The sequence below is a fragment of the Canis lupus genome, chromosome 13 (genome assembly GCF_003254725.2).
Source record: "Canis lupus dingo isolate Sandy chromosome 13, ASM325472v2, whole genome shotgun sequence".
Lineage (NCBI taxonomy): Eukaryota > Metazoa > Chordata > Mammalia > Carnivora > Canidae > Canis > Canis lupus.
Window position 1 is genome coordinate 44,722,157 of NC_064255.1, and position 25,334 is coordinate 44,747,490.

Here is a 25,334-nt window from a genome sequence, read left to right on the forward strand (position 1 = left end):
GCAGAGACACAGGCAGAGGAGAAGCAGGCTCCATGCAGGGAGACCGACGTGGGACTCGATCCCGGGTCTCCAGGATCATGCCCTGGGCCAAAGGTGATGCTAAACCGCCGAGCCATCCAAGCTGCCACTGAGATAGCCTTTAATGTCCCTCATTAAATTTCAAGTTTTCTGTATGGAGGTATAGCACATCTTTAGATTTATTTGTAGGTGTTTGATTTTTCCTATTGTAAATGGTACTTATTGCTGTATCATCACTAACCTCTCTAAAACTTAAATGGCTTAAAATAAGACTAATCTGGTTGGGAGTTCCTTCTGGCCTTGCCTAGGGTCATTCCCAAGTCTGCAGTCATTGGATGACTTGACAGGGGCTGGAAGCTCTAAACTGGCATCACTTAAATGCCTGGCATGCTGTCAGTTGGGATGCCTCCATTCTGCTCCATGTGGCATCTAATTCTCCAGTAAATTAAGGGTTTTATTAGTTTTCTAGAGTTTATCCCAATTTACGCTGGGACTGGCACAATGGCAAAAGCAGAAGCTGCAAAAGGCCCAAGTGCTAGACTGAGAAGTTGCACAGCATCGTTTCTGAATTTGGTCAGAAAAAGGCAAGGATGTCACAGACTTAAGAGATGGGAGTCCAGCTCTCCACCTCTTGATGGAACAGCAAAGCCAAGTTATGAAAGGGTATGGACACAGAGAGCAAGATATGTATCAAGGTCCTTAACTGTAACTCTATCACAGCTTCTAGGGTAGGCAAATATTTATGAAGACACGAAAGGCACTAACCATAATGGAAAAGGGATGGATAACTTACTTAGTCAAGATTAAAAACTTGTGTTCATCAAAGGATGCTATTAAGATAGTGAAAATGCTAGCCACAGAGAAGGGAAAAAACTTATAAACGTATCCAATAAAAGGCTTGTGTTTAGAATAACTCCTACAAATCAATAAGAAAGCCATAAACCCATTTGCAAAAATGGACAAGATACTTGAAGGCACAATTCAAAAAATATCTAAATGAAAATATCTATTTGAGCAGGTGCTCAAACAAGTCATCAGGGAAATGCAAAATACTATCATAAAATACCACACACCCACCAGAATGACCAAAATTTTTAAAGTTGTAAATACGAGTGGTGGCAAAGATAGGAAGCGAACGGTAATTCTTGTATATCCTTCTGCAGGGATCCTAAACTGATAGAGCATCTTTTAGAAAACCACAGAATCTACTAAAGTTGAACATAGGTAAGACTTCAGAACTGCTGGGGCAATTCTCCTCCTACTTGAAAGATTTGTGAACATTAGTACACAAAAGACACGCTTATAAGAACATGCATGGCAGGGTCAAATCTTCCACCCCCATCTGGAGTTTCAGTCACCCAAAGTCAGTGGTAACCCGGAAGCAGTGATCCTCCTCTGACCTATTATCAGGAGGTCACCTGAGCCTGATGCTCCGTCACAAGGCCTGTATCATTCATCTCTCCAGCTCATCCTGAAGGCACAGGGTCATCTCACATCATCCCCAGAGGGCGAGTCCAGTACAATAACATATTTTGATAGAACGAGAGACCACCTTCACACAACTTCTATTACAGTCTAATTGTTATAATTGTTCCATTTTATTAATTATTGGTGTTAAATCTTTTACTGAGCCTATTTTATAAACTTCACCATGTACAGGAAAAAAAACATAGTATCTATAGGGTTCTGGTACTTTCTACAGTTGTTGGCATCCACTGGGGGGTCTTGGAATGTGTCCCCCGTGGATAAGGGGGGACTGCTATATTTGTAAGATGACCAGATCTTGCCCAATACCTTCCCGATGTTGAAAACTCTTCCCTCCTTATCAATTTGTCATTATTCTTTCAGCCCAAATGTGAGATTCCCTCCTTCTTTATAAGGAGAGAGAGCCTTAATGTAGGTATTTTCTCATATTATATTCTTTCCCTGAAAGAATCCCCCAGATTAAAATTACCATCTGTTAAGGGCTGAGGTCTGATCTCTATTCCATGGATTTTTCCTAATAGCTGAGAGTGACCTCTCTTTGGAAATCACAGTAGATAGCATCAGGTCTGTTAGACCCTTTCAATTTTGTGAAGTCTCTAGTTATAGCTATAAATGGATACTTTACTTTTTTTTTTTTTTTTTAAAGATTTTATTTATTCATGAGAGACACAGAGATAGAGGGAGAGGCAGGTTCCATGCAAGGAGGCTGATGTGGGACTCGATCCTGGGTCTCCAGGATCATGCCCTGGGCCAGAGGCAGGAGCTAAACCACTGAGCCACCCAGGGATCCCTGACACTTTACTTTTGCTACTATTTGTACACAGTGTTTGTGCTTTATATTCTTAACTAGTATATTAAGGGAATAAGAGCCAGGTCTTATACTTTTCATAGCCCTTTGCATGTGATCGATACATAGTTTTTTGATTAAATAATTTTTTAAAGAATTAGTTTCAGGTGAAGAATTTAGTGATTCATCACTTGCTCATAATACCTACTGCTCATCACATGTGCCCTTCTTAATCCCCATTACCTATTTATTTCTTGTATTATTTTTATTTTTTAAAAGATTTATTTATTCATGAGAGACACACAAAGAGGCAGACACACAGGCAGAGGGGTCCCCACACTCCCTGTGGGGAGCCTGATGCAGGACTCGATCCCAGGACCCCGGGATCACGCCCCGAGCCAAAGGCAGATGTTCAACCACTGAGCCTCTTAGGTGTCCCATAATTTGTACTTTTTAACGACTGGTCTATTTCATCTAAATTGTCAAACTTGTGTTTGTCAAAAATAATTTGAATTATGTAGCAGTGATGGACATTAATTAGACTTTTTGTGATCCTTCCACAATATATACAAATACCTCTCCTCCAGCAACCCTCAGTTTATTCTCTATAATTAAGAGTCTGTTTCTTGGTTTTGCTCTCTTTTTTCCCATTTTCATTTGTTTTGCTTCTTAAATTCAACATGGGTAAAATCATATGGTATTTGTCTTTCACTGACTTATTTCACTTAGCATTATACTCTCTTGCTATATCCATGTTGTTGCAAATGGCAAGGTTCCATTCTTTTTTTATGATTCATATTCCGAAGAAATATATTTGTGTGTCATCCTTGCACAGGGACCAAGCTAATCTTCTCTGTATTGTTCCAATTTTAGTACATGTGCTGCCGAAGCAAGCACTACATTTGATGTATATTTAATGCTAATTAATGAAAGATCCATCTATTCTAGGAAAAAAATGTCTACTATATACAGTTTATGTGAAAAGGAGAAAAATTTCTTTTCCTGCCCCTGCTAATTGAAAACATTTACTCTCAGGAAACAGAACTAGTGTTGTTGTGCAGTGCCAGATGGGAACTGAAGAAACATTTCTTCGCAAGTAATATCTATAATCTACTGTGTGCTTATTTGTCCCTTTGTTTGCCTACATACACATCACAGGAAAAAGATCCTGGCTCTGTCGCAGGTTACAGATTTTCTAGATCACAATAGGACAGGGCACTCTCAGAAATAATGCTTTTATTTCACCATTTGCAATGTTGACAGCAGCGATGTAGTCTCCACATTGAAGCTTTTTATAAAGCTATCGTGTTCCATTGTGTTCTGAGGCTCTTAGAGGGCTGATTTCTAAAAGCCAGAGATAGGAATTCACTGGACAGAGAGTTCAGAGGGAGGCCCCACGTTTCTCAGTAAAACCCTGAGGCAAGTGCTAAGAGGGTCCTCTTTTCTATCTTGGCTGTTTAGCTGCCAAGTTAACATTCCTAGCGTCAAAAGCAAGCTACATTTTTCACATGGTAAAAAAAAAAAAAAAAAAAGAGAGAGAGAGAGAGAGAGACTGACCTGCTCAGCTGCTTCTCTTTTGGCATTGTATGTATCCAGGTGTTCTTGCAACTCCAAAACACTGAACTTGAGTGTTTCCAGCAAACCACATGACATCAGCTGTCAAGTCAGAAACATTGATCCAGGTTATCATTTCTCATCAGTCCTAAGACTGACAACTTTTAGGTCATGGAATTTCTGTTAGTTGGTTTTTGGCCCGACTTAGTGCTTATTGCCAGCGTCCCTTTCCTGCGCTCTGTCCCATACTGAGGGCTGACCTTTCATGGAAACTGAGTAGGAACGCAGTGGGATTTCAGGGATGCCAGCAAGGACAAGTGTGCCTTCAGATGCTTTCAAGAACTGTCTGAGGTGAGAAATGGCACACCAGTATACATCTTAAAGGTAACACCCTTGAAGCTTCTTAAACCTTAATTCTCTAAAAACTTTTTTTAAGAGAGAAAAAGAGGGAGAGAGAGAATCTTAAGCAGGCTCTATGCCCAGCACGGAGCCCAATTCAGGGCTTGATTTCACCACCCTGAGATCATGACCTGAGCTGAAATCAAGAGTCAGATGCTTAACTGACTGAGCCACCCAGGAGCTTCTCTCTAAATATCTTAATACATAATCTGTGTGTTTGGAAACAAAATGGGAAGATTGAGCTCTGGGTTCTTCATGGGAGTAGGTCTAGCCCTCTCCTACCTTTTATTCAAGAATCAGGGAAAATCAGAGAGTACTCATCTCTAGAATAGGACTCTGGCTTCCCCATCTAGGACTCTGGGAAGGGTGAGGACAGGGAGGGCTCAGAATCAGAAACAGACACAAGTCACTGCATATAGTACACTGGAATTATATTTTGCTAGATATTTCTAGCCAAATTGAAAATATAAACCTTTAAACACTTCAAAATTCTGAATTGCCTTAAAAAAATTTACTAACTGGTGCCATTCAAATTTAGTCTTCATAAAAAGCCTTCGTATAAAAACTTACTGTTTCAGCATCCACAAAGACTGTTGGGCATTCTGAACACATCATCATCACTTCTAGTGAACTTTTAAATTTGGTACCGATGCGTTGCAGACTTTCACCAAGAAAGCTGACTGCCTCATTAGTTATATCTCCAAACTTTCTTTGAATTGTCTATGGAGAAAAGCATTAAAAAATTTTAGTGTTTCATAAGAAGGCCTTTTTTTCATCGCATGATTTATAAGTAGGGCAAACTTTATTATAAAACTGTTGTAGTGATATACAGAATTCTAATGGCTGGTCTGTAAATCCATGTTTTTAGGCTCTTCTTTAGGAAATGTTAATTTCCAAAAATGATCAAAAATTTACAAAATAGTACTACTGAAAAAAGCAACTAAAGATACGTGCCATTCATCTTCCCATTCCTGAGTGTTTTTTTTTTTTTTTAAATTAGGAGAGATAGAAGGAATATATGCTGCACATAATTAGAATTAAAGTCCTTATATGTCTGAAGAATTAGCTCTTCAAGAGTTGTACCTGAAAGAAACTTTCAGGAAATGTAGTTTACTATGCTTGGCTAAGGGCTGCCAGGTGATTTAATTAAAGTCATAAAAATGCATTAAGAGCAGTATCTTCTCAAAACTCAAGAATACTCATTAACATAAAATAGATAGTGCCTTACCCATGGTGAGCACTCAGTGAATTAGACTAGTTCATTGATGGTATAACTATATGACTAGTTAATGTGTACCTGCCTGTGTATATGTAGCACTGTTAGGTATCATTATGATTTAATAATAATAAAAGCACAAGCTACAATCTTAGGCATCAGGAAACAGAGTACCTTTGGAAATAAAAAAAAATATGAATGGGAAACCAAGGAGCAGTGCAAAAGTACAGAATAAAATAAATAAATGCTCCCGTTGATGAGCCTAAAGAACTTTCAGGAGGGAGAGACTAGAGGGTGGAGTGGCTGGGAAAGCTCCACTGAGAATATGCACTTAGCCGGGTCTTCCAAGATGGGCAACATTTGCTTGGGTCAAGGGTGGTGACCTACCTAAAAGTGGTAGCTAGTTCAGAGCATAAGGACTAAAATGGCATTTCTCTGTGCCTTAGTTTCCCTGGCTACAGAATGCTAAAAATACTCTATATTTCATAGGTTTGTTCTAAGAATTAAATAATGTAAAAGCATTTAAGCCACAATGCCAATACCTAGCATGTAGTGAGCACTCAATAAATGTTACCTCATATTATTATTTCTACAGTTGGAAGCAACCTTCGCTAAACTTTTTAAGGTGTGTGGAGACAAAGCCAATTATTTATTTATTTATTTTTTTAAATTTATGATAGTCATACAGAGAGAGAGAGAGAGAGAGGCAGAGACACAGGCAGAGGGAGAAGCAGGCTCCATGCACCGGGAGCCCGACGTGGGATTCGATCCCGGGTCTCCAGGATCGCGCCCTGGGCCAAAGGCAGGCACCAAACCGCTGCGCCACCCAGAGATCCCAACAAAGCCAATTAATTTAGTACTTAATTATAAACTGTTTTATGATATTGACTGTAAACTTTTTGAAGGCAGGGACCATGGTTCTTTTTTTTTTTTTCCCCCTTGGCATCCTGGATGGTGCCTACTCTACTGCAGAAAATTTAGCAGATGTTGCTTTCAAGTTTTATTTTAATGGTCTGAAGGGAGATATCTCTACTAGTTATTGTATAAATTATCAGCAGTACTATAGTGTCATAAAATTAAGTAGTATCACTATCTTTGGGAAATTTTCTTTTAAAGATTTATTTATTTTAGAGTGGGGAGGGGAGAGTGAGAGAGAAACCCAAACAGACTGCTCTGAGGGTGGAGCCCAACGTGGGGCTTGATCTCATGACCCTGAGATCTGAGTCAAGACCAAGAGTTGGACGTTTAGTGGACTGTGCCATGCAGACGCCCTGGGGGGAAAAGAAAAAAAAATTATATATATATATATATATATATATATATATATATGGGTTGCCAGGTGATTATGCCAGCCCATAAAAAATACATATATATATATATATTTTTTTTTTAAGAAAATCAATGGGAAGATTAAATTTTGAGACACTAAGAAAAATAAAAGTAGAAAATAGAATTGGAAAAAAAAAGGGAAAATAGAATTTGAGATACTCATTTTAGATTAAAAAAAAAAAAAACCCATAACCTTATCAGGTAATTGTTAATATAAATTCAGAAAGCTTTAAAACCACAGACCTGAAACAGCCTAGAAAACACATGAAAAGTAAACACTGCACAGGACCCATCAGTGTCAGACAGCATCTGGTTGACATGGCAGCGCCAGGCCTCTTCCTCATCATCACATGCTACTGGCTGAAAAGCAGCTATTATGGCAGAAAGAAACGGTGATGGTAGAGGTGATGTCTGGACTTCTGGAAAGCCATCTTGCTCTTCTTCATCTTGACTGTTAATACACAATATCACATAATACTATCTTAAAATAGTTTAAGTCACCCAACATAGATTATTTTTATTCAAGTTTACGCACTAATTTAGAAAATGTACAACAACCTAAACTTCATAAAAAAGTACAAATAGCAAGATTTCTGTGTTCTTTCTTAGGACTGTTGCAGCCCATCTTTACAGCAACTCTGAAGGTTAGGCTAATATTAGCTCAGTTTTACCACGAGGAAACAAAAAGGTCAGTGAAATTAAGTACTGTGCCTACAGGTTATTGAATAGGAAATGACAGAGTCAGAATTTGAACCCAGAACTGTGGGTCCTAACCCACTATTATCAGCCTTGACACATACTGGCAGCTCAGCTATTTCATGAGTATATACTATGTGCCTTGCGGTGTGTCAGTAATGGATTGTGGACTCAAAAAGAAAAAAAGACCTGGCCATTTTTTTTTTGAGCAATTTATAATCCCAACACATCAGATAATACAAAAAAAAATGGGACAGTGAAAAGAGATGAAGATATGTTTGGGTTGGTCATTCTATAAAGAAAGGGTAATTGTGGATCTTAAAGATGAGGTCGTGTCTGAGTCAGACACTCCATAAAGAAATGCATTACTCAAGGTCTTAAGATTGTGTGTTTCCATGACCACGTAGCTTTATAAGGCTTTACAGAAATTGTGGAGCAAGCAATTCATGTGGAAGAGAGGGATCTAAGTAAAGATGGGGGAAAAGATAAAAATAAAACCAACATTTGAAGTGAAAACTTAAGATATACCTCAAAAATGTATATTTTTATAATGTCACTGTGGTGACTGATTTTTAAAAAACGTGTTTCTTGGAAGCTTGGGCAGCTAGCTATTCCTCTGTATTTAGTAGAAATGCACTATATTTCATCTTTAATACTTGACCGAAGGCAATTATTTGGCTTCAACCTTTTAGAAGTCCCAGTAGTTGAGGATCTACCTCCACATCATCTCTGGCACCCTGACTTCGCGTGTGATGAATGAATGAGTGACTGCACAGGCTACTGCCGTCCCAACTGGTAACATGAACAAGGCGTATCACCAAGGTTAATGTCTGAATACACACTTTCGAATACAGGAAAATATTCTAGATATCCTGAAGAGTGAAAGTCTCCTGTGTGTATGTTAAAACTCTATCATCACTTGAGGGGGTGCCTGGCTGGCTCAGCTGGAGGAACACACAGCTCTTGATCTCAGGGTTGTGGATTCAAGCCCCACGTTGGGTACAGAGCTTACTTTAAACACACACACACACACACACACACACACACACTCTATTATCACTTGAAATACAAATGATTTTTCTTGTAAGACTGAAACTCTGAAATATTTGACGATTACTAAATACTAATTTTTATATAAAAATAATTACCAGGGGGCTTGAAATTACTGAATGGGGCACAGATACACAGTGTATTAAGCTACATACCTTTATAAAAAACACAACTTTGAACAACAAATATTTATAGAACTTACGTAAAGGAAAAATACTAGGCATTAGTAATCTAATAATAATAGATGATAGATATTAGATGATAATTCTAATCATCACAGAACTGTTTGCTGGACACATTTCATAATAGCTACCAAGATTTCTTCTAAGGACTATATGCAATAATCGATGATTCAATTTTGTTAGCTCATGCGTCAAGAAAAGGCCCTCTTTGGGAATTCTTGATACTCTGTGGTCATTTTGAATGTATGGAGCTGGAACATTTTAAAAGGAGTCAGCTAACATCTGACGGTACCAAGAAGTGATCACTTCTGCCCATTGTATAAGTCACACTTTACAACCTCTGCTGATGAGGAAACTATAAAACGATTTTTTGGATACATTTCAGATTTATTTTACTATCACAGAAGTTCATCCCATGATTCATGATTGGTTTTAACAACTGGCCATTTGGCATTTTGCTGAAATAGGTATTTGGTGTGTGTGCTTCTAAATGTAGAATGTTCCTCATTATGCTTTTTCTTTAGGCAAACTGAAGGTCAGTAACAGAGAATAAACCCATCTTAGTCATTTTCTCTTTTAAAATGAAGGTGGTAGGATTATAGGCTAAAACACAGAAATGAAAGTAAGTAAACTGGAATAGAGAGTCCTATTTGGGAAGGGCTGGGAGAGAAGAGGTCATCTTACTCTAGTGTTTGTGAAACCATATTCTCACCTAGATAGTCCGGAGAAATCCGCTTCTTCTTCTTCACATCGTTCATCCAATTCTTTCAAAGCTAAGGTAACGTCGTCCTCACAGATGGACTCGGGGTAGCTTTCAGGAGCGAGAGGCTCTGGTATGTCGGTGTCTTCTAAGTCAAGAATCCCCCGACACACAAGAGAATCCTGCTGTTCTTGAATTATATATGAACCTTCATCTTCAAAGGCTGTAATAACTTGTTCTTCCTTTAATACTGAACTTGTATCCTGTAAAACAATCACATTTTTTATCAAGTTTAAAAATACTAACAATTATTTATTTATTTATTTTTTACTTCAAGTGTTTTTCCAGTTAGTTAACATATATGGTAAAATTGGTTTCAGGTGTAGAATTTAGTGATTCATCACTTACATTTAACAACCAATGCTCATCATAACAGCATTAATACCCTCCATCCATTTAGTCACATCCCCCACTCACCTCCCTCCATCAACCTTCAGTTTGTTTTCTGTAGTCAAGTCTCTTACGGTTTCCTTCCCTCTTCCCCCCCCTTCATTTATGTTCCTCTGTTTTCTCTCTTTTTGAAAACTATTTTATTTATTTGACAGCACAAGCAGGGGGAGCAGGGAGCCCGATGTGGGCCTCGATCCCAGGACCCCAAGATCATGACCGGAGCCAAAAGCAGACACTTAACCAACTGAACCATCCAGGCGCCCCTCTCTGTTTTGTTTCTAAATTCCACATATGAATGAAATCATATGGTATTTGTCTCTCTTACTTTATTTAGCATTATACCCTCTGGCTCCATCCACATCATCGCGAATGGCAAGATTTCATTCTTTTTGATGGTCAGGTAAAATACCATTACACACACACACACACACACACACACACACACACAACCTTCTTTATCCATTCATCACTTGATGGACATTTGGGCTCTCTCCATAGTTTGGCTGTTGTTGATAATGCTGCTATAAACATCAGTGTGCATGTGCCCCTTTGAATCTGTATTTCTGCATCCTTTGGGTAAATACCTAGTAGTGCAATTACTGGGCCATTGGGTAGTTTTATTTTTGAGGAATCTCCATCCTGTTCTCCAGAGTGGCTGCACCAGTTTGCATTCCCACAACAGCGTAAGAGGGTTCCCCTTTCTCTGCATCCTTGACAACATCTGTTGTTTCTTGTGTTAATTTTAGCCAATCAGACATTGTGAGGTGGTATCTCATCATGGTTTGGATTTGTATTTCCCTGATGATGAGTGATGTTTAACATCTTATGTGTCTGGCTGAGTGAAGTAAGCCAGTTGGAGAAGGACAAACATTATATGTTCTCATTCATTTGGGGAATATAAATAATAGTGAAAGGGAATATAAGGGAAGGGGGAAGAAATGTGTGGGAAATATCAGAAAGGGAGACAGAACGTAAAGACTGCTAACTCTGGGAAACGAACTAGGGGTGGTAGAAGGGGAGGAGGGCGGGGGGTGGGAGTGAATGGGTGACGGGCACTGGGGGTTATTCTGTATGTTAGTAAATTGAACACCAATAAAAAATAAATTAAAAAAAAAAAACAAAAAACATCTTATGTGTCTGTAAGCTGTCTGGATGTCTTCTGCCCATTTAGCTGGATTATTTTTGGGGTGTAAGTTCTTTATAGATTTTGGATATCAACTCTTTATCAGATTTGTCATTTGCAAAGATTTTCTCCCATTCTGTAGTCAACACTAATTTTAATGTGAATGGATATGAATCAGTTTGAAAATAAGCACTAATGGTCTCAGTTTTAAGAGTGAAGATCAGCTCCTTTTAAAAGGTGCTTAGTCCTAAGTTACTACTTAGTTGTATAGTAGTTTCTTTTCTTCTTGGGTCAAAATAGAATTTTTCTTCCAAAACATGGAAAGTAGTGAAACAGAACCTCACCTCAGATCAGTCTGGGCCTCAGTTTATACATTTGTAAAATTCAACTAAAACATAAATGAAGGATTTTGACCAGATTCTGGGCTGCATGCTCTGGAATAAATCAATATCTACAATTAATTTACGATCTAATGGTGGGGTTAGCCTAATATGCAAATGACAATAGTCTAGAGTACATTAAGTGTATGGTAAATATTATGAGCAATACATAAAGGACTACTGGTACTCAAAGAAGGGAAAGATCACATCCGGTTGAGGCATGGAGACGGGTCTCTTTGGAGGAAACAACACTATGATGGGTTTTGACAAAGATGGGTTAGTGATAGTGTCATGGACTGAATGTTTTTATCCTCTCAAAATGCCTATATTGATACCCTAACCACCGATGTGGTGTATCAGGAGATGGAACCTTTGGGCAGTGATTAGGTTCCCATGAATGGGATGAGTGCTCTTGCAGGAAGAGGCCAGAGAGCTAGCTAGTTCTTTTTTCTACCATGTAAGGACATAGCAAGAAGAGCTACCAGGAAGGCAGGCATCACAACACAGTGAACCAGCTGGTACCCCCTGATCTTGGACTCCTTGGCCTCTAGAACTGTGAGAAGTAAATCTCTACTGTTGATAAGCTACCTGGTTTCTGGTATTTTGTAACAGCTGCTCAAGCTGACCAAGACAACAATTCAGGGAAAAGGACTTCGAAGATAGGAATGGGGGACACCTAGGTGGCTCAGCGGTTGAGCATCTGCCTTTGGCTCAGGTCATGATCCCAGAGTCCTGGAAACGAGTCCCACATTGGGCTCCCTGTGAAGAGCCTGATTCTCCATCTGCCTGTGTCTCTGCCTCTCTCTCTTTCTGTTTCTCATGAATAAATAAATAAAACCTTAAAAAAAAGAAAAGAGGAATGGCATAGAAATATGGGGGGAAAACAAAGTATATTAAGGGAACACTGGTCTGGAGTTAGTTAAGCACGGAAAGTAGCAAATTCTGACTTGGCACAGAACAGCACTCTTTAAATAATATAGTACAATTAATTCCTTAGTCATTTCAAAAACATATTCAATATACTGTATTTGCATCTGAAATTTTTTTAAAAAGATTTGGCCATTAAAGTGGTATGCATTAGTTATTGGAAACAGTTTGTAATAGTGCTAGAGAGATTTCTACACCTAGAAATTTTATTAGCATTAATTTTTCCTTCTACATCACTTTGAATATATCATGTTGATTTAACCCACCAAACTTCTTAGTTTAATGTTCTCACTTTTCTTTAGTTTCTACCAGTATTAGGTTGACATCTGTTATTGAATAATACTTAGAAAATAGATGTTTAATCTATAATTATTAACATATACTATATGCTGGAATTTTCTAGGCCACCTAGATTTCATGAAGAGGGTGCTTTATGTACATTATGAGAATTGAATTTTCTTGAACTTTCTTATTACACACTGCTGCGTATGTGTGCATACAGACCACACATACAATTACATTCAAAGACCCATATCCTATAAGGAATAATTTCTGCCATCTATGAAGTGGTAACTATTATAAATACTAAAAGTTGTTGGAAAAAAAAATACTAAAAGAAATTCCTCTGTGAAGGTTTCTGTAATAAATGCAAGTGAAGAACTTAATCCTTAACAGCTCAGGGTATAATTTGTATATATTAATAAAGAAGAAAGGAACAAATGGGTCTAAAGTTTCTGTCATGACATGACATGCTTTAGCCTATTCTGTTTTATCTTCTTGGTATTAACATAATTTAAGGGGGAAAAAACCCCTCTCAATTCTAGGAATGGATTCTCCCTTTAATTCATGAAGTATTTCACCTATTAAAATTAACTCTTCCTCTTAAGAAATTGGTTTAAAAAACAGAATTATGATTTTATTTCATTATCTTGGTGTTTTCATGCTTTTTTTTTTTTTTTTTTTTTTTTAAAGGGCTGTTTGAGGGCATGCCAGGGTAAAACAAACTAGGCTAAAATTCCTAATATATTCCTGTGGACAGCCATTCTTTTGGTGATAATTTTAAAGTCAATAGAACTGTTTCTACATGAAATACTATGGTTTATGAATATCTCCTTCCTTCTCATTCACCATGCCACAAAGCTTATACTGAAAATGAAACCACGACTGGAAAAGGAAATAAACCCAGTAAAGTGAAGTGTTTTTCCTTTATATATATAAAAAATATCATCAGGATCTGTAGAGTGCCTTGGAAACAAGCCATAAAATACAGTTCTGTTGGATAAATGGTTGTCCCAACTGAAATAACACAGTTTCCAATATATATGGAAATATATGTGCATTTCCAATTTATCTCCAATAAATATGATTTCTTATCAGTAGTTTGCTGTGATTATAGTTATTTTAATAACCAAAAATAAAAGACTTCCTGTTTGTCAAGTAAGCAGAACGACAACAGGTAACCATTAACCTTACTGCTTTTGTTATGAAGGTATTTTTAGTATCAACCTGTTTTCCGTTGTTTCTAATGAGACCTTTTCACAGGTCACGATCCAGACCAGACACAGATGACAGATTAGGAATTAACACTCCAAGGACAAGTCTTCCACCAACCAAAAGGAACAGTCTATTTAAGGTGCATCTCTAAGTCAGCCGGCTCTCTCCCAGAAACACTTCTCATGTTGTGCACTCTTCCTCCAGGCCCCCTCATTTCTTGCCAACACTCTTCTGGTCCGTCTCCCCATCTCAGCCACACCCCCCCGCCCCCGTCCACCCTCCACACCTCTGACCTCACTGAAACACAAAGCAGACCATCCCTTCCCCTGACCACAGGTGCCTGGCCTGCAGGCTTCATGTGACAGGTACTAGATACTAGATACTAGAACCTACTATCCTTTTTCCACACACATGCAAAAGAGAGATTTAAAAAAAAAAAAACAAAATCCAATCGTGTCCCTCTTCTGCCTAAAATCCTCCGATGGTTACGGGCAGTGTGGCTCTAGGATCGGCCCACCCCTCAAACGTCTTGATCCAGCCCCTCCTGCTCGCTATGCTCCAGCTCAAGGGCCAGCTTGTTCTTCAGCTGCATGGGGGGTTGGGGTGGGGGAGCGGGGGGCCCTCTGTCACTGCTGCTTCCTAAGCCCCGATCATCTTCCCTGCACATCTTCCTTCCCTTAGGTTTCACCTCAAACGCCCCTCTCTCCCTCGCCAATTTCACATTACTGTCAGAGTTTCTTGGTATGACTAAGAGGATGATCACTTTCTGATGTATTATTTCTGTTTTATTTGTTTTACCGGTTTATCATTTCTTTTACTAGAATTAAGCTCCATAAAGCCAGGAGCCTATGTTCCACATAGCGTCAGGTGCCCAGTGCCTAGAATAGTGACCAGAGGCAGCAGGGGCTCGGGAAGTACTGACTACTTGCGTACTTGCGTGCCCTGTAGTCTCATCTTAGGTGCCTGGTACGGTGCTTGTCGTGGAACAGCTATCTCTTGAAACAGTGAGAAGTCATGACTTTTGAGCATCTTGAGGTAAAGTCTAAGTCTTCAGTGTGACAGGTAGGAGGACCCTTCGCATCTTAGACCTGCCCAACTCTCCTTTCCCTCCTCCTCTTTCTCCCATTTCGTTCTCTAGAAATACTCAATTTCCTGCTGTTGCCTGAACAAACCAAGTTATTTCACGTTGCCGTGTCTTTCCACAGGGTGTCCCGGTCGCCATGAAGCCTGTCCTTTACCACCTTCACCTGAAGGTACAGATGATCAGTCTCTCCTGAGTTTTCACAGAGCCAGACATGGCTGTTACTAAGTTGTTCGGATGGATGTGTCTTTTCTTTTTTTAACCTCGTCAGTCTTCCTTGATAGCCAATGCACCCCCTGAGAGTAGGGGTCACCATGCCTTAGTCATCTTTCAAGCACCTAACTCAATGCCTGGCATGTAGGAAAATCTCAGTATTTGCCGAGTTATATAAACGTAAGCCATACTAGCCATACATTTAAAAATGCTTTCATCTCAAACTCTGATTGCTGTTAAAAAATGTAAAATCCACTGTAAACTCAATAATATGATAATTCAACTAACTAAAGTAATGAGATCTAATAATATTAATTTGGTTAACCATAAAAAAATGAATATTTTCCTAATATTTACCAAAGCATTAAAGCACATGACAACTATAACAATTATAGTAAAAAAAAAAAAAAAAAAGAAAAAGAAAAAAAAGTATATCTAATAATCTTAACAACAACAACAACAAAAATACTAAGAAAACTAATACTTACTTATTTTTGGTCAGTCATTAGCTTGGAATCTGGCTCACTTCTCACAGGCCTTTCCAAAAATCATAAACTAGTAGTTTTGAAAGGTTTCACTTAACCCACTGCTAACACAGCTGGCCTGAGGTTTTAATCCCAATCATAGCACCAATCACATAAACCCAAACACAAAGCAAAAAGTGAAAGGAAAACAAAAGTGATCCTTCGAAGAAGATACAGCACCAAGGAAGATGCTCACCGTCCCCAAGGAAGCGTCTGCACATTGACCTAAATCACACTCTGCAACACAAAATGCTCATTAAAAACACTCCAGATTATTTTTAACCTGTAGGTCATTGCCCTGATCCCTCAACTTTTTTTTTTTAAATGATCAGATTTGACAATTTCATGTAAAACAACCCCACAGGTTAGAAATACTGGAAACGAATCAAATAATTAGTGTATGAGGTGAAAACTCCTCTGGCAGAAAAGCGAGGAAGGCAGCAGCGCTAGAGCGAGCCCGGATTGGCCGTGCCCCCGCCCGCGCCTCGCCCCACCTCAGGCAGCTGGCTGTTAGCAGTATCTAGAGAAGCCTCCAAACTCGGGGTCCCAGCTCTGAGGAGAAGCGCGTCCTCTGCCGAGACACTGCCCGTGGAATCCTGCGACTGAAGCAGCAAATCGGGCAGCTCGGGCGAGGCCTCGTCCGCGGCGCCGTCGCTGGTTACCTGCAAGGGGAAGGGGAGGTGAGGCGGGGACACGGCGCTGCGGCCGAGCTGCTCACCTGGCCACGGCCGCGCACCTCACGCTCCCCCAGCAGAAACCACCCAGCGGAGGAGCTCCACGGCGCCCGGCCTCCTCGGCAGGCCACAGGCGCCTCTCTGCAGTCACCCTGGTGGCTTCGGGTGCTGCGAGGTTGTGGGCGCGGGGCTCGTCTGTGGCTGCAGCACCCAGCAGCGCCGAGCAGCATGAGCAGCGCCCGGCAGAACCCAGCAGCACCGAGCAGCATGAGCAGCGCCCAGCAGCACCCAGCAGCATGAGCAGCACCCAGCAGCGCCCAGCAGTACCGAGCAGCATGAGCAGCACCCAGCAGCGCCAGCAGCACCGAGCAGCATGAGCAGCACCCAGCAGCACCGAGCAGCATGAGCAGCACCCAGCAGCGCCCAGCAGCACTGAGCAGCATGAGCAGTGCCCAGCAGCACCCAGCAGCGCCCAGCAGTACCAAGCAGCATGAGCAGCTCCCAGCAATGCCCAGCAGTACCGAGCAGCATGAGCAGTGCCCAGCAGCACCGAGCAGCATGAGCACACCCAGCAGCACCCAGCAGCACCGAGCAGCAGGAGCAGTGCCCAGCAGCACTGAGCAGTGTCCGGCAGGACCCAGCTCCCAACAGCATGACCAGTGCCCAGCAGCACTGAGCAATGCCCATCAGGACCCAGCAGCGCCCAGCAAAACCAAGCAGCACCCAGCAGTGCCAAGCAGCACCAAGAAGCGCCAAGCAGTGCCCAGCAGAACTGTGCAGCGCCCAGCAGCATGAGCAGCACCAAGCAGCACCAAGAAGGACCGAGCAGTGCCCAGCAGTGCCAAGCAGCACTGAGCAGCGCCCAGCAAAACCAAGCAGCACCCAGCAGTGCCGAGCAGCACCAAGGAGCACCGAACAGCGCCCAGAACAGCATGAGCAGCACCAAGCAGCACCCAGCAGCACGAGCAGCATCAAACAGCACTGAGGAGTGCCAAGAAGCACTGAGCAGCACCCAGCGGTGTCCAGCAGCACGGAGCAGCACCCAGCAGTGCCCAGCAGAACCAAGCAGTACCCAGCAGCACAAGCAACGCCCAGCAGCTCCAAGAAGCACCAAGCAGTACTCAGCAGAGCCCAGCAGCACTGAGCAGCACCCAGCAGCGCCCAGTAACACCAAGCAGTGGCCAGCACCAAGCAGCACCATGCAGCGCCCAACAGCACCCAGCAGTGCCCAGCAGCACTGAGCAGCACCCAGCAGCACCACAGCACTCAGCAGCATTCAGCACCTAGCAGATTCTCAAGAAGCAGCGTTCACCAGCAAGCAGCCACGTAAGCCCGAACGGGCACCAAACAGACAACTTTCCATTTTGTTGAAAGCCCCCACCATCCACCGGCAGACTGAGCACACCCCGCACGGAGCCGCGGGGTTCCAGTGACCGGAGTGGTGCAGGTGGGCTCCGTGCGAAGAGGGTACGGCCTTTGGGCTGTGTCAGGGTGGCCCGCCCGATTCCTGCTCACGGGCATCCTCCCCCTCCCCCTCTGCGTTTCTGAGCAGACACCCTACTCCTGCAGCCTTGGGCACTCCCTCTATGGTCTCCCCCACCTCGCCGGGGGGCTCCCAGTCGGAACCCCCACATAACTGACTTGATCTGGAAAGGCACCGAAGCTGTGCTCCATCTTTCCGCGCTAACTAGGAAAGAAAAGCGGGAGGTCAAGGAAGCAGTGCTGGTGTCCACACTGATGGCAAAAGCATGTGTCATTCAAGACGAGGGCCTCCAGAAGTGTCCAGAAGGACTCGCCATCACTAGAGGAGGAAACCGTCTTAGCTGCGAAGGGGTGCGCAACCTCAATGTAAATGTGGAGTTCTGTTACTAACAGAACGCTCCGTTAGCGGGGCACTTCTGTATTTTTCCTTTCAGCGTGTGCTTTTTACCCAAAGTGAAAGGAAAATCAGAAAATCGAGAAACGCTAATTACTAAGTTGGAAGTTTAAGAGGAAAGTGAGACCAACTGTCGCTGTATAAGAAGGTAGGGAGCCGTATACCATCTGCGTCCGGGAGAGTATCTGGCTTGCTGTGAGCGCCGCCTCCTCTTCCGAGGACTCGTCTGTATCCTCCTGGTTGGTCAGGTTCAGGCTGGGGGTGCTGCTGGAGCACTGGTACTCCTGGAGGGAGGGGGTGTCCCCTTTGTCAATACTGTCCAGCGAGCGCCTGCGGACTCCCCAGTTGAAATTGTCCATGCTTTCACCCTGGAAAGGAAAGACGTGATTTCTAAGACCTCAGATACATGTGCATATGGCGAACATAATACACCAGGAAAACATAAACCGAGATGAAAAATACTTAATGCATCATCATAAGCAGAGTTTCAATCAGCCCTTCAATTTCTCAAAACTTTTATAACATTGTTAAATATTTATACTTAAAGAAGATCAAAATATGTGGTCGATCCTGCTGTAGCTAAATAATTTTCTCGACTTTCTATCTTGTATGACTGGGGACCAACTGAACCTACTACCTAGGCCATTTCTATTCTAAGACACAAACACAAATGAGACCACGAAGAAGACAAATACGTCACAGATGACAACACATAAACATCCACAACACCAGGCTGCAACTTACCTGCAGTTCCTGGTTAGCAAAAAGGAAAACACACAGAATTAGAAAGAACGAAGACAAACATTTAAATATACACTACACTTTGGGGGAAAACTCTGTGATTTCTCAAACCCAAAGACTGATTCAAGCTCTGGATTAAGCTCTGAGTAGGAAGCCAACATGTGATTCAGATTACTTTTTTATGCAAGATATATTATGAAGAAGTCAGAGACAGACACTTAGAACAACATTTCTATGATACACTCTGGCAACACGAACTTTAAGAAAATCTTCAAAATTTACATGGATTTAGTACTTGATACGATGCAAAACTGACTTAAAATACCCACATTCAGTTGACAACATACAGGGTCACAATTATTTTAGTCTGGAGGATGGTTCTGGCTAAACCCATTTTTTTTTACTACAAAATAGTTAAAGCTCAAAGTTACCGAGACATAACCAAGAGGAAATAGGGCAGATTTCAACTTAGGGGATTTATAGAAGTGATGTTTCTATTACTCTAAACTGATCCTCCTTTTACAAGGATATAGTTCTTATATGGTCTCTTAATCCCTGTTATGACAAATTTTAGGGAGTTGGGCAGCAAAATAGGATTTGTGTTCCTTTTCTCAAGAGGGACTGTCCAGAATAGAGACTCTCAAAGCTTTTTTTATTTTTAAATAAAGCAAAGGAATACTTATTTCAAGTGAAATTTAAAATGGAAATCAACCGTGCAAAAGTGATGAACAAAACCCAATCTGCTCTCGCTGAAAAAAGGTAGCCAGGAGCTCTGCCCATTTGTCTCTTGGATCTTTCCCTGTTTCTCAGGGTATTAGAAGCCCTGCAGGTCAAAGTTTGAAAAGTCACCTTCCTACAAGATATCTCAAATATTATTATGTAGCATAGCAATGGTAATGGCAATAGCCCTCCATATTTATTTGGTGAATGAATGAATACACACTAGGAGCTTTCAAGATTGGGGGGTATTTTAGAAGTTTAATTAGCGGTTCCATTTGTTTTGTAGCAAAGTTATTTCCTGAGACCATGTTTTAAGCAAGACGGTATTTAGGTTTTTAAAAACCTCTATTATTTGATTTGCCTAATTCTGAGGCATCAATTAACACTACCCTCCCCAACTCACTCTGACTTGAATTAAAGACAAAACTACATTAAGCGTCTTAAACTTAATTTGACTAAGGTTCTACTCAAAAGCCATATTTATTGGGGCGCCTGGGTGGCTCTAATGGTTAAGCATCAGACTCCTGATTTCAGCTCAGGCGATGGTTTTAGGGTCGTTGAGATCACGCCCTGCACTGGGCTCCGTGCTGGGTGTGGAGCCTGCTTAGGATTCTCTCTCTCTTTCCTTCTCCCCCAACTCTCCCTTTCAAAACAAAACAAAACTCAATCATATTTATTACTACTGACATATTAGGGTGTAGGATAAACTTAGAAGCGTTTATAGAGTTCTTTAAAAAAAAAAAGCAAATGAAATAAATAACCTTACCATTATACACAAGTCAAGAGCCTATCTGCTTTTAGAAATTTTAAACTCTCAAATGAAAAAAGCAAATAATTGCCAACAGAATTTAGAAACTGCTCATGCCCTTGAGGTAGGACAACAAGCCTCTTCAGTCCATCATACTTTCTGCCTCGTTATTCAAGTCAGTCCTATTACCTACAACGTGTTTTTCAAACTGGGGATGTGAAATCAATTTTAGAGGGTGATGACCTGTCATATTGGAAAAAAATGAAAGAGAATAGGAAATATCAGTGTGCACAACAGATAAAGCAAGGCAGCTTTTTTTTTTTTTTAATATAATCTCTGTGCCCAGTGTGCCCAGACTCACAACCCCAAGGTCAAGAGTTACACACTCCACTGACTGAGCCATCCAGGTGCCTCACAGCTGCATAGTCTTGAAATTTTAATTTAATTTTTAAAAATAGATTTATTTATTTTATTTAACAGAGAGAGAGAGTGCACACGAGCAGGGGGGAAGGGGGGGGCAATCTTCAAGCAGACTCCCCACTGAGCACAGAGCCCCATACAGGATTCCATCCCATGACCCTGAGACCACGACCTGAGCTAAAAACCAACACCTGGAGGCTTAACCGACTGAGCCAGCAGAATGCCCAGGAACTTTCGTTTTAATGCTGTTTGGATTTAGATACTTGGACATGATAGAAAATATATTAACTATGGATCACAGTTTAAAAAAAAAAGTTTAAAAGCCACTTCCCTATGAGGTGCTGAATAATTCTGGTTTTGGGGCTCCTGCAAACTGGGTCTTTGGGAACATGTACACAGTGAACCACAGAAGCCTCCACAGCTCCCAAACTAGCACAAAGGCATTTGGTCCGACCCCAAGCCACCATGTGCATATGTTCCCATGTGTAAGGGAGGCTGAAGCATATAGGAGGACCTCCCTAACTGGTCTCCTCTCAGCAACTAATGTACGACTGGCAGTGTTCACTTGCTTTGAACACTGCTGCATGTGGACAGAACCATCTGCCAGAGACTCGCAGAGAAGGGCAGAACCTCGCCAACTGCAGAGATAGATCAGAGACCTCGCTGAGCCATATCTAACTCTGGGCTATCTCAGCTCTGTAAGCTGATAAATCCACCTTTTGAGTTAGATTTTCCATTTCAAAATCATCTAAAGTGACACACAACTATCAACTTAATCTAGATGGAATCAATTTAGAGGAGAAAGCCCTCCGGTGACTCCGGCTAAATGAAAATGAGTCACTTGAGGGAGCTGGCTACATCATGACGAAGAAAATGGTGAGGATGTCGCAGGTACAATCTTGGTCATTTGCCACAGGAGAGAGTTCTAGAGAGCTGAAGCTTTTGTAATCACGTAAGTTCATTTAACTTAATTTAGTGTGTTTGCACATATATTTTTAAATGGTGTTTGATAAATTTTAATATAATTTTTTACCACTTTGCTGCATATTCATTTGTTTGGCTCATGCAACACATTTAAGTCTGAGCACACCCTAAATTAAAGACCTACTTTGGAAGAAATCACTTTTCACTTTTTATTTTTTGGGGAAAAAATTAAAAATTAAGATTTCCTCTTTCCTCTTTTGTTTCAGACTACTTCTATGACTAATGGTACTGGTCACATTTAGTTGCCAATTTAGATTTTTACTTTTTTTTTTAATACTTATGTATGTACATATACGTATATAGTTTCAAGTTTTTATTTAAACTCCAGTTAGTTAACATATAGTGTAATAGTGGTTTCAGGAGTAGAATTTAGTGATACATGATTTCCATACAACACCCGGTGCTCATCACAAGTGCCCTCCTTAATTCCCATGACCCATTTAACCTGATTTTTACCTTCTTGACCTTACACTGACCTTAATAAGTAAGATCCTATGGTCAAATCCTTAATTCTCATACACTTGCAACTGTAAACTATAAATATGATAACGGAGAGCCCACATCCTTACCTCTGCATCTTCCAATTCAACATCTAAAAAGTCAAAGTCCTTAAAAACGCCAAACTGTTGTTCACTGCTATTATCCTCCACAGCTACTTCTTCCTCTTGAATCATGTCTTCTGTTGTAGAAATTAGGCTGGTCTGTTGGTCACCGACTTCCAAATCCTCATTAGAAGAAAATACAACCTGACCGCCAGCCGAAAAAAAGAAAAAGAAAAAAAAAAAAAGGGCCATCCATCAGCTTTGTCACTGTGTAGGAGACATTGGTGCCCTAAAAGCCACCGCAGGTCTCATCTGTTAGTGAACTCAGAGCTTTCATCTGGTTTTCAGGCTGAAGTCTAACTGGCTAAATACTTAGCTAACATAACTGCCAAGTGCCACACAGACAAGTAGCATCTTTTTCATTCTTAGTTAATGCTATAAAGTAAGGGGAGTTAGAAAGGCAAACAAGGAAACAGAAGAATTTCCATTTCTTCATGGGCTAACAGGATTTTTAACACCTTTCCACATGCTGTCATGATTACTCACTGATGGGTTCTTTGGAAGGCCAGATTCTGGACCACAGAGAGATAGCACATTCATTAGCTTTTCTCTTGTTCTTCGCTAAGGAAAAGAAAAATAATTCAAATGTTAGGATTACCAGTAAATAAGACAAATTCTCAAACTGTCATACAACAAAATGGATTCTTCTATAAATGTTCAGTTTTGATGCTGTTTCCATGTACCTGTGATAACTGTGGCCTTTTCCAACTAACAGGAACCAAGGCATTAGAATTAGAACCAGAGGAAGTGGAGGAGGTACTCCGAGTAACGGCGATAACTTTTGGCTTCCCATTTCTTCCAGCTGCGCTATGCTGATCACCATATTTATTTCCAATAATTGGTGTCTGCAGAGAAACAAAAATGGTAGTGTCTGACTCAGATATTTCAACATAAAAGGATTAGCAGTGTATCTACCTATAAGGACATTTTTAAAAATAAACAACCAAAAAAAAAAAAGGTGAAAGACACTAAGCATGAAGTAGATGTTACAAAAAGCAAAGATAATGATGTCCTTTTCTTAAATGTATTTTTTAAAGTTTATTTATATATTTAAGTCCTCTCTATACCCAACATGGGGCTCAAAATCACAGCCCCAAGATGAAGAGCTGCATGCTTCTCTGAGCCAGCCAAGCATTGCCTGTGAGGTCTTTTTTTTTTTTTTTAATCAGGAGACTTGACTTTATTGAAAATGACTCTCTGAGACCTTATTCCTATTTTAAATAGGGACTGCTTTCTTTAAAATCAACACCTCCACATCTCCCCCAATGATTATAAAATATATCCTCTTTGAAAGCTCAGAAAATATGAAAATGATTTTTAAAGAATCACTTGTAGTCTTATCACTCAGATTGAACGTCTATTAACATTTTGGTGTTTTTTTCAATGCGTATTGTTATATGTGCTTCAGTAATGTGCTTTTGCAAATATTCAAGCTAAGTAACAACTCCAAAGAGGAAGATATCTGTGTAGCTTCTTACTACAAATCTGGTGTATAATAGTTCCAAATTTATATCAGTAAAAAATTCTATGATTATCCAAAACTCATTTATATTTATTTTGGCTTTGTGAAGTGTCTTGAATTTGCATTTGAAAATAATATTGAAGCTCATTTGCATGCCATACGAGTCCCTTTATGATGTGGTTCCTGCTTACCTCCCTAAACCTCAACTTCTATCACACCTGCCTGAACTTCACACTCCAGCAAAACTGAGCTTGCTATTATTTTCCAAACACACCATGTTCTTATGGACCTATGTTTTGGCACATGCTGCCCCCCTTTGCGTGGAATATTCACCAACTGACCAAGCCCATGATCATCTTTTAATGGGGACTCCAGACTTCCAAGGAGGCTTTCCCTGATATCACACATCCGGGTAATTATATGTTGACATTTGGCACGTGTTGATTTGTTTATGTGGCCGTCTTCCCTATTACATGTGAGCCCCCTGGACTTTGTGTATTTATCTCTGCTCTTCTACTATATCTCCACTGCCTGTACATAGCAGGTACTCACTCATTTTTGATGAAACAAATAGAAATAAAGCATATCAAGTATTTTGAGAATTCTTATCACTGCTCTAGACAAGATCATTAGGAAAAGAAAAGCCTGATTTCCTCATCATATTCCTATGCTATGTGCTCCACGACAGAATTCTGGTATTAACTAAAAAGTTAGCAATAAACAGTTTTCTTTCCATCTTAAAAAACAGAGCCCATAAAGCTTTGGATAAATTCTAATACCAAGGCCAAACGGTAAAAAAAATTTTTTTAATCTATGTGATCCTACTCGACACAAGAGTGATCAGATCTTCCATTTTTATTTTTCTCAACTTCCTTACAATCCTTATTCAGTAAGTTCCTTCTTGAAAAATTCCTTCTTTGGCTTCTAAAAGATGATTTTAATGGTTTCAAGGCCAATAAGAATGGTTTCAGGTACTGGAACAAAAATTGGGGGTTCCCAACAAGGGCAACAATTTTTATGTGAGATTTATGTTAAATATGTGACATAATAAAGGGTCCAGGTTCTGTTTTCACTGGGGCCTTGTGTCTCTCTTTAAAGTTTTGGGTTTCTCAGGTCTTAGTTTATGCTAGTTTTATTTTTCCTTTCACAATTTTAACTGTCCATTTATAAAACACTAAAGACCTTAAATTGTTACTTCCACCCGTCTTCCTCTAAAACTTCAGATCTTAAAATCTAACTGCCTACTAGGCAGCTCCATTGTTGTCTTAGTGTCAGAGTTAGTCAGTGTACCCAAGACTGACCTCATCACCCTCTACCCTCCCCTTCCTGCTAAGATCTGTTCTCCTTGCCTTCTCTTCTCAGTCTCTCTGAAAGTTCCCAACATTCATCTAGTTGTCAAAGCAGCTGTCCTCAATGCCTCTTCCTTAGTACCTCCTCTCCTTCCCATGAAATCCCATTTATGACTTCTTAGTCTTTCTGAAAACCATCCCGACCCTCTT

The 25,334-nt window shown here is 40.6% G+C and overlaps 1 protein-coding gene and 1 pseudogene across 8 annotated transcripts in view; both read right to left on the reverse strand.

Annotated features, from left to right (window-relative positions):
* Positions 1 to 25,334, reverse strand: part of FRYL (FRY like transcription coactivator) — a 257,372-nt gene that overhangs the window by 10,525 nt on the left and 221,513 nt on the right. For all 8 annotated transcript variants that reach the window (XM_035704622.2, XM_035704639.2, XM_035704578.2 and 5 more), the window contains 9 exons: positions 23,057 to 23,218; positions 22,860 to 22,934; positions 22,341 to 22,517; positions 18,323 to 18,526; positions 16,103 to 16,270; positions 9,429 to 9,679; positions 7,032 to 7,239; positions 4,814 to 4,963; positions 3,848 to 3,946 (listed from right to left, as the gene is read on the reverse strand). In XM_035704622.2, the coding sequence (XP_035560515.1) occupies positions 3,848 to 3,946; positions 4,814 to 4,963; positions 7,032 to 7,239; positions 9,429 to 9,679; positions 16,103 to 16,270; positions 18,323 to 18,526; positions 22,341 to 22,517; positions 22,860 to 22,934; positions 23,057 to 23,218 (1,494 nt within the window). The remainder of the gene's footprint in view (positions 1 to 3,847; positions 3,947 to 4,813; positions 4,964 to 7,031; positions 7,240 to 9,428; positions 9,680 to 16,102; positions 16,271 to 18,322; positions 18,527 to 22,340; positions 22,518 to 22,859; positions 22,935 to 23,056; positions 23,219 to 25,334) is intronic.
* LOC112652375 (U6 spliceosomal RNA) lies at positions 3,095 to 3,187 on the reverse strand (annotated as a pseudogene).